Raw genomic sequence first — 11,050 nt, forward strand, 5'->3', positions numbered from 1 at the left:
CTAAAATGCAAAATAAATCATAATAATATACAAGCCGATATAAAATGATAGTTTACAATAAAATTCATTATCATAAGTCCATTCTATTTTATTCTAATCTATGCCAATCTGTTTTTCTTCATTAAATATCTACACTCTAATTTACTTATTGAATTACTGGAATTCCTAACTTCTTAACCTAATAGAAATATGAAAAGAAAATGGAACAAAACAAATTTACTTTAAGTACGTGCCACTATCATAAGGAAGATAGTCTATGAGAAACAATAGATAGTTTCATTTTTGTTTGTTGTTGTTGTTTGTTTTGTCATAATGAGACAGTATTCTCATATATCAGGTTCCGAAGGTCAATCTATTGTTCATTCGCCCACGTAACGTAATCATATTTGGTGGTTTATTATTATTATTATTATTATTATTTTCAAGATAAATTTCTACAGAAATATTCATCTTAATTCTCTTTATATGACATTCTAACGTTGATCAGTGTTGATTTCTTACATGCAATCGTCACCTCCTCTAAATTGGTTTCTTCTCAGTTAACTTAGTAATTTCATGAAAGCAATTGTCAGATTGTTTAGTGATTGATTCTTGGTAAGTGTGATGCGGAGTGGTCGATCGATGCTGAGACATGCTTCCTATTTGCCGGACAAACTTGCTACTTGAGTGAGAATACAAGTGGTGAATAGGGAAGTGTTTAGTATATTGCTGTGATCTGACTCCAATTAGAACGTATGCTGATTGTTGTAGAAATATACATGCCTTCAATCCTCGTATATAACTATCGACTCAATTCACGTTGGACAATAACGGAATAAAGCAAGTCAAATACGAGAATGCATTTTGAATTGATATATTTCGAACACTCATTGATGCAGACAGACAATCAGAGAAACGGAGTGAAGAGAGCGAAGTGAACAAGACGAGACGAGACTAGACGAAACGGAACGGAACGAAATGAAGCGAAACGAAGTGAGGCGTAGAGGAGAAGGTGAGTGAGCGAACTCGTTTCGATTAGGCGTGACTCAATATTTATATTCAGACAAGAATAATGGATATCAGACTGACACGTGATGAATAGGGTAAGCAATGAGCACATAAACGATCATATAAGGGTTGTCAGAAATTACTTCCTAATGCATGTTACCCTCACTGGTGCATAGGCTGCCGACCAACATTCTCCAACTCACTCTATCCTGATCCTTCTTTTCTAGTTCTATCCAATTCTTGTTCATTCTTCTCATGTATGCCTTCATTTCTTGGCGTTATGTGTTCTTTAGTCTTTCTCTTCTTATTTTTCCTTGAGGATTCTAAGTGAACGCTTATGACGCAGTCGTGTGCTTTCCTCAATGTCTATCCTATCGACTTCCAGCTCTTCTTTCTGATTTCTTCCTCCTCTGGAATCTGGTTTGATCTCTCTCACGGTAGGTTGTTGCTGATAATGTCTGACCAACGGATTCGAAGTATTTTGCGTAGACAACTGTTAATAAACACTTGTATCTTCTGGATGATGGGTTTCGTAGTTCTCCAAGTTTCCACCTTATACTATAGATTGTCTTGACCTTTGTATTGAAAATTCTGATTTTGGTGTTGGTTGATAGACAGTTGTTTTGAGTTTCAGATATTCTTCACTTGTAGATGTGCTGCTTTTGTTTCGCCGACTCGCGCCTTCACATCTGTATCAGATCCACCGTGCTCATCAATGATGCTGCCCAGCTATGTAAAGGTTTTACATCCTCCAAAGCTTCTCCGTCAAGTATGATTTGATTGGTGCATGTCCTGTTGTATCCATTTGTGTAGGTTGAGACCTACTGTTGCTAAAGCTGCAGCTGCGATAGAAGAGCCAGATCACCTGTGAATTCTAGATCGTCCAGCTGCATCCTAGATGTACACTGTATACAGTGCTTCATCCCAGATGTTAACGTCTTCATAATCCAGTCGCTCACAAAGAAAAAGAGAGAGGATGACAGTAAGCAACCTTGTGTAACGCTGGCAATTACTTCAAATGAGTTTGTAAGCTGTCCTCAATGTACGATTTAGCAGTTTAATTCATCGTAAGAATTCCGTATGATGTTGACTATCTTCTCAGGCACGTGATTCAGTATTTATATTCAGGAAAGAATAAGTTACAGACAGACGTCAGTATGATGATAGTGATGATGATGATCATATTTCGACTCTCACCGACCACTTCGCACAGTGTTTTCAGACTTTCTTAGTGGAACAGAAAACTGAAAATACAAACGTCTTTCAGATATTATGGTTAACTGATTAGTTCACTACTCAGCTGTCAATAAGAAACGGCTCGTTTGGATCATCCAAATTCTTACACGTGTCAAATTTATTCACTATTCGTTTGTACATGCGAACAATGAACAAATCACGTGATAGATTTCAATGAAATAAACTGTCACCTGACAAAAGTCTGAACAGTAATGAACAACTCCAGACCGATCGTTCCACAACATGGAAGTTGTAATGCAATTTCACAGTGCTTATATCTGAATGTTGGAGAGTGGTGTAGACGTCAAATTTTAACTTACTGATATTGACTTGTTCCGTAAACTACCATTTTTGATAGAGCACTGTATTGATCATGTAATATAAAGTGCAACATTCACAATGTCTTACCGATGACATCCAACCAGTCAGCATAGATAATGAAAAATACCATGCGTCCTCATCATCATTATCATCGTCACCATTAAATTGTAATTTGTAATTATTACCTTATGTGTGAATTGAATTACAACGCTTATGAAGGCATATGATTTGGCAATGAACAAGATAAACACGGTCAATTCACTTACGCTATCATTAACATTCCACACTAATTTGTGATTTGATTATGTCAATTTTAAACTAAATTATGGTATTTGTTTAGTTAATAAACTCAAATAAACAAATTTCATCAAAGCAATTTGCATTCATTCATCTATTCATTCAATAATTAGTCTTGGAAATCTAAAAGTCTACTCCAGGTCAACTTACTCTGGCTTCATTTACATTCCTTGTGTATGTTAGAATGTCCCAGTGTAATTACTCTATGGTCATACACTACCATTGAATATTCAAGAGTAATAATCAGTCTGAAATGTAGTTGAAGATTTCTGGTAAGATTTATAATTGAAGAAATTGAAATTCAAGATTTGATGTAGGGAAGCACATCTGACTGAATTATATAAATGTATCGTTTCAACAATACTGTCCATCATGGATGGATTGATGGTGCCGTCACCATTCCTAATGATGAAACGAATGGTTCATTCATCATCAGAATGACTACTCACATGATATGAAAATTCTCACTTTTAACAAAAGCGTATTCTTTCAATGGAACAAGACTGAATTAGTTTAGTGTGAAATGAGTAGTTACACAAACAGTGAAATAGAGTTCCTTTTAACCAACAACTCACACATCTAACACTCATGGCACTGCTAATGAATGCCAATCAGTTTATAGTTGTGAATATGATCAGATCATGTTTATGCACTAATCACCATTTAATAATTCCAATGTACCATAATTATTTTCACCAGTAACTATCTGCAGCACAACTTAGCACAAGGTGAATAATCTCAATTTAGTCAACTATGAATGCACACAATCTGTCCGATTATAATAATTAATGCCTAACACATTGCAACAAGTAGTTGCATGTTTCCCTGATGACAACAATCATCTGTATTTCATTTCATACAATAAATCCTTGTGAATTATCAAGCAACGTAATCGAGTGAAGAACTTGAGTAAATAACACTAGAATACCGTTATTCCTGTAATACAATCAGTGGAACAATGTTTCTTGATAATTCGACTCATAATTCGACTTTCTATCAGGTCGATAGATGACGAGACATCTGAGTGTTGATGAACTCCGAATAGGTTCAATTGTTTTCATTCTTCATCTATTCATAATTACAATTGAGTGAGTTGAATCAAGTCTCGATTTTGTCTCCACAATCTTCATCAATGATGAGTAAATCTTTGTCAGATCACACAATCGAGTCGTCTCCAATACAATATTCCAGAGTCATCATCCTCTTTACTCACAAATATTCCTTCAGTGTCCTCAATTCAACTGCATTACAATAAACTGGGCACCCGGGCACCATCACAGCCCTCACACATATCAAAAGAGATTTGTGTGGTGCATATGTATTTGGTGCCTCTTTGTATTAATATCTATGTGTTAAAATGTGAATTACGATGAAGCCTTTCACACAATTCACTACTCTGTGATCAAATATCCATCTCATCATGCTCATTGACAATATCCTTATTATTTCGAACTGATTAAACGAAGTGACTTCTTTGTGACAATGAAATACAATGAATTCAACATATTCTTCAAGCAATCTCATTCTCGATTTCCTCCTATAGAATTATTATCATAATTCGACTTTCTATCAAGTCGATAGTTGATTGGTTAACGCGACGAGACATCTGGTTGGATGATCAACTGTATGCTTCACTCTATATAATCTCAGTAATTTCTTCTTCATTGTGAATAAATTATTTGACAACGTTGAAATGACTACACGTGATTACAAAAGTGACTGCATAATTGTAAGTTTTCAAATTGTTTTCACTATCTGTTTACCTGTGTTTTCAATTAGTTTGATGATAGTTATGAAGGATATTCAGCGAAGAATTTCACTTTACCAGAAATCTATGAAAAACATATTTCAACCATTTTGGTTCCAAGTGGAATGATTGAGAATCGTTTGGAAAGAATGTCTATTGATATACTGAGTGATTATGAGAAATCTGGTGTACAATCTGTCTACGTGATTTGTATATTGAAAGGAGGTTTCAAATTTGCTTCCGACTTATTCAAAGCATTACAAGAGTATTCATTTACACGTCGAAATTACATAAAAGTTAGTATTGACTTCGTCGCTGCAAGTACATACGTTGTAAGTAGTAATGACATTTTGTGAATTAATGTCTATCAATTTATTCAGGATGATTCAGTAGGTCATGATACCAAAATCACTCCGTGTACAAATATGGAGAAGTTCAGAGATAAGGTAGGTTGAGCGGAAATGGAGAGAATTTATCATGATCATTTGGTTGTTCTGTATAGGATGTACTCATTGTGGAAGATATGGTTGACACGGGCACAAGTTTAAACGAACTGGAGAGATTTGTGAAGAAATACGAACCGAAATCTGTTCGTTCAGCATGGTATGTTGTGTTGATGTTGTTCTCTTATTTTGTATTATCACCGAATGCATTCGAAGTGAGTGTTATGTGTATGTTGAGTTGGATGTTAACAGGTTGAACAAGTGGATTCATTGTCTAGTAGATCTTTTATACATTTAATTCGAAAGACACTGAATGTGTAGAAATCAATTGTTTATCTTGATAGTAAGTACTACTGATGTGGTGTGACAGATTTGTGAGTTTATTTGTGTGCATTTAGTAAATAATCGATAATGGTTGTCACGTACACTAGAATCGTTGAAATGCGCGGTATCTTTGAGACACAGTGTAAAGAGAGATAAATGTCGTCGTATTTCACATTGATTCCAACGTGTTATGATTGAACACTGAATCACGTAAACAGTCAGTAGGATGCTTTAAGTACTGGATCGATCGACTGCTGATACTCAACAGCTTGACCTAATTTGTATGCATTTTCACATTGACAATCACTAAACCAATTACTTTGATTTTAATAGTTGTGCAATAACATGTGTTGATGTCATTTTCAATTGAATCACAGTTTACTGGTCAAAAGAATAGCCGAGGTTCCTGGGTATAAACCAACCTGTAAGTCTTCAATACTGAAATTGTTCGTAACAGAACTATCATTGTATTTGTGCAAATGTTAATTTGTTTGTATCTCTACTTATGCGTATTATGGCTGACTAGATTAGTGTTCAAGTGTATGTAAATTGAATCGTTCTAGGTTCGAAGATGTGAGTCATCGAATGAAGATCTGATCTTGTCAGAATCATTTCAATAGTACAACAGAATCTGTTGGAGATAGACGTTGTGAGCTAATTCATTGAACAAGTATTCATAGAGTCAGAGTGGGACATCATCCACTGGTTTATTGTTAGATGGAACCCGATCATCACTGAACAACAAAGAACTACTGTGTTTTTGGCCGGTTGTGTAATAATACCTATTGACCGTGTTCCAGTTCCATTTCTAAAGAAAATTTATTCACAGTGTTCCTGATCACTGATAACACATCCAACCAGAAATATAGCAACCGTGTAAGAGAATTCAACAGTCAATTCTTTCCTCACAAGTTATTTTGATCTCTGTTAAAATTAAACCAAGTGTATATTTGAGTCACTCAAAACCACATTAAGTGGTTCATTCAGAGATCAATTGTCACGACGTGCAAAGTAAAACTGTGTAACACGAGTGTAGTCTACTTTTGATCAGACACGCATCATTACTCGTCATTTTAACGTATTCCATCAAACTGATTCGTATCAAATGGCATTTTGTAGATGTTGGCTTCGAAGTACCGAATGTATTCATAGTTGGTTATGGTATCGACTACAACGATCGCTTCCGTGAATTGCCAGTAAGTGAATTGGACGAATGGATAATTTGTTGTTTTCCCATTTATGTTTGTTATTATATGTGGAACGATCAAGTTGGTTGTGTGGAGTAACATGTGTTGGAGATTGATGAGTGGGCATGAATGTGAGCGAGTTATTACGTTGGCCAACAAGAAAACGGACAATGTATCACTTGAATGAATGAATGAATGAGATGAGATGAGATGAGTCAAATTTGCTTTCACATTGTTCAGAGAAGATATAAATATTGTTCACTTTTTCTCCTTTGATTATTTCCTCTCCTCTCAAGCATGTCTGTGCAGTGAACGATGAAGGTAAACGTGAATTCCTTGGCCAAGGTTAACATCTCTCTCGAGCTTCGTTTAACCGTGTATTAACCGAGAAAATAATCAGATTTGTGTCGAACGTTCCATCTTTAAATGTCATCACGTATACATTAAAGAAAATGTATATTTTATACAGAAGAGAATTTATTTTGTACTATTTTTGCAAAAATATTTGTTTTTTGACAGATGTACTTTGGTCTTTTGAATTTATTTCCTAATTAGTTCAGTATGTCTAATTTACACAAAGACTATTATGATTGAGAAGCCTACTAGTTCCCATTTTGCTTTCAACTGCCCATTTAGCTAAATATTTGCAAAACAGTTCATGCTGCGCTTAATCATACAAATAAAACATCTTACGATGTTCAATAAATACTCCCACTGAGACATTGAATATTCAAGTTTTGCGAAGAAATATTTCGTCTCAATTAGTTCTTCATCAAGACTCTATACTAATATGTAGGTTTGACAAATGAGTAGAAAACCGATATCAATTAGATGATTTCGAGTCAATTTAACAATGTAACAGTCAGTTAGTAACCATACAGTGTGTTCATATTCACGCAAATATCTATTTTATGAAACGTGGAAAATATTCAGCATTAACAGCGAACCTCACTAGAAATCACTCTGAGACCATAATTCATGGACGAACTTTGAGCGACGCTAAAACGACCTTGAGAATGTCCACTTACATACTAAGGCAATATGAGGGTTGTAAGCCAGTGTGAGGAATTAGGATTAATATTTACAGTTGATAGAACCAAACCTTATTGACCTCATATCTGATGTCGCTGATCCTCACCATCTAGTCAGCTCTAGTGGACTCTCTACTCAATGCGGGAAATATGCTTTAAATAGAGTCAAACTAACTGTAACTTGGGAATATGAGGACCCAACGTTATTTCGTGGGGAGGATGAAGTCATAAAATTTGAAGCTGGATCTCAACACAGAGTCTTCAAAAAAGAAGGGCAGGTGATATGATGGAAAGAAAAGTCAATTTTCGATTGATTTTCTCATTATGAGTTTTGTTCAATAATACTTCCATTCTGATTCAATGTGATGATTACCCGGTCTAGTATTTGTTTTGTTTCTCTCGTATGATATTTTATTATATATAATATACGATATTCTTGTATTCCATTGACATGAACTATGCTCTATATGTGATTTGTTATAACTGATGTGATTTGATCCTAATTATTATTCAAAATGGATGTACAATCATTATATAACTGAGTGTATTTTCTACTAGAATAGTCGTCGTCGTCGTCGTCGAGTTTTGGGGTTAATAACTCACCAACTATACCAGTCTTTGTGTTTTTACTTTCGTGTCGTGGGAATTGCAGAGGTGCCTCGTTCCGAGTATAAGTGATAAGCGTTTCCGACATAACAATCAGCGACGATCAGATACAAAAAGTAGCATTGAAAGAGCCTAGACAATAAGCATTCAAGCGACAAATTATAACAATCAGCTGAACAGACATCTGAGCAAACCGTTAGTTGTATGGTTTTGTCGGCAACAATTCAGTGGTGATTATACGCGAAGGTATGCCAAATCAGTGGGATCGTAGGTTTACAAAAGTAGACGATTAATGTGCATTACACTTGTCTAGACAACATGTTTTGTTTGGGTAAGGTTACTACTTAACAGATCATGGAGTAATAATAGTCTGTGATGTGTAGTAGTCGAATGGGATTCGTGTACGTAACTTTGTAGTGGATTGGTCTACCAATCCGTTCAATAAGTGTGTAGTATCAGGTATTTTTGGGAAATCAGAAGAATAAAAATAGTAAATCGAGATAATAATACTGAATTTTATTGTATTATTATGATCTGAATTGAAATGAAGTGAAGTGTAAAGTAATATAGAACTAGGAACATATTGAGCTGTTTCCTGATATGAACACTTACGATCCTGTTATTTTTCCTTACATCATTCCCTGTGTAAGATGTGTTAGTATTGTACATATCGACTTTGTTTCAGTTAATGGTTTTTGCAGTTAATGTAATTTAATCAATTTATTTCGGTGTACATAATATGAATAATGTAGTGGTAAATAAATAATACTGACTTCATTAGTTTTCTTGGACACACCCTGACAAAAGGCACTCGATCACTCGTCCGCACCAGATCACTATTACGTATACCGGGCCATGCATCCCTATCAATAACTAGTCAGCTTTGATCATATGTTTCTCGACAATTCGACTTTTTTGTAAATATATATTTGAACTCCTCCATCCCTGAATTCTGGTTAGACTGGCTTTGGGATGCTCGATTATAAAAGTGTTGCGAAAAACAACGTTTTCAGAACCTTATTACTTGCAACATCTTTACTACTGTTTAAGATTTTAGTGAATTCGAACTTGTGAGCGTAACCATACCCTTGTAGCGCTCAATAAAATAACAGAATCAAGTATTTTCGGGCACTTCTTGTTCATTTATTGAGTAATTTTCAAACATATAAGAACAAGAATTTCACTGGCAATTGTGTGTCAATCATCTGAAGCTATCCATGTCTTCTATAAATACGTCACTGTGGCTTGTCTCAGATTTCCGAATTAAGATATTTGATGAAGTGAAAATTAGAGCATGAAATGAAATTCATAGCAAAATTATACTCTCACAACCAGTACTCACTCGGAAATTCTGATACTACACACTTATTGAACGGATTGGTAGACCAATCCACTACAAAGATTACGTACACGAATCCCATTCGACTACTACACATCACAGACTATTATTACTCCATGATCTGTTAAGTAGTAACCTTACCCAAACAAAACATGTTGTCTAGACAAGTGTAATGCACATTAATCGTCTACTTTTGTAAACCTACGATCCCACTATTTGGCATACCTTCGCGTATAATCACCACTGAATTGTTGCCGACAAAACCATACAACTAACGGTTTGCTCAGATGTCTGTTCAGCTGATTGTTATAATTTGTCGCTTGAATGCTTATTGTCTAGGCTCTTTCAATGCTACTTTTTGTATCTGATCGTCGCTGATTGTTATGTCGGAAACGCTTATCACTTATACTCGGAACGAGGCACCTCTGCAATTCCCACGACACGAAAGTAAAAACACAAAGACTGGTATAGTTGGTGAGTTATTAACCCCAAAACTCGACGACGACGACGACGACTATTCTAGTAGAAAATACACTCAGTTATATAATGATTGTACATCCATTTTGAATAATAATTAGGATCAAATCACATCAGTTATAACAAATCACATATAGAGCATAGTTCATGTCAATGGAATACAAGAATATCGTATATTATATATAATAAAATATCATACGAGAGAAACAAAACAAATACTAGACCGGGTAATCATCACATTGAATCAGAATGGAAGTATTATTGAACAAAACTCATAATGAGAAAATCAATCGAAAATTGACTTTTCTTTCCATCATATCACCTGCCCTTCTTTTTTGAAGACTCTGTGTTGAGATCCAGCTTCAAATTTTATGACTTCATCCTCCCCACGAAATAACGTTGGGTCCTCATATTCCCAAGTTACAGTTAGTTTGACTCTATTTAAAGCATATTTCCCGCATTGAGTAGAGAGTCCACTAGAGCTGACTAGATGGTGAGGATCAGCGACATCAGATATGAGGTCAATAAGGTTTGGTTCTATCAACTGTAAATATTAATCCTAATTCCTCACACTGGCTTACAACCCTCATATTGCCTTAGTATGTAAGTGGACATTCTCAAGGTCGTTTTAGCGTCGCTCAAAGTTCGTCCATGAATTATGGTCTCAGAGTGATTTCTAGTGAGGTTCGCTGTTAATGCTGAATATTTTCCACGTTTCATAAAATAGATATTTGCGTGAATATGAACACACTGTATGGTTACTAACTGACTGTTACATTGTTAAATTGACTCGAAATCATCTAATTGATATCGGTTTTCTACTCATTTGTCAAACCTACATATTAGTATAGAGTCTTGATGAAGAACTAATTGAGACGAAATATTTCTTCGCAAAACTTGAATATTCAATGTCTCAGTGGGAGTATTTATTGAACATCGTAAGATGTTTTATTTGTATGATTAAGCGCAGCATGAACTGTTTTGCAAATATTTAGCTAAATGGGCAGTTGAAAGCAAAATGGGAACTAGTAGGCTTCTCAATCATAATAGTCTTT

At 35.1% G+C, this 11,050-nt stretch overlaps 1 protein-coding gene across 1 annotated transcript; it reads left to right on the forward strand.

Annotated features, from left to right (window-relative positions):
- Positions 1–562: 562 nt before the first annotated feature.
- On the forward strand, positions 563–4,920 carry MS3_00000491 (uncharacterized protein; the record flags this gene model as incomplete). The annotated part of the gene is made up of 3 exons (XM_051208235.1): positions 563–594; positions 4,385–4,570; positions 4,621–4,920. Coding segments are annotated over exons 2-3 (336 nt in total), but the record flags the coding sequence as incomplete, so codon positions are not given.
- Between the last annotated feature and the right edge of the window lie 6,130 nt (positions 4,921–11,050).

This window comes from Schistosoma haematobium, chromosome 4 (genome assembly GCF_000699445.3).
Source record: "Schistosoma haematobium chromosome 4, whole genome shotgun sequence".
Taxonomy (NCBI): Eukaryota; Metazoa; Platyhelminthes; class Trematoda; order Strigeidida; family Schistosomatidae; genus Schistosoma; species Schistosoma haematobium.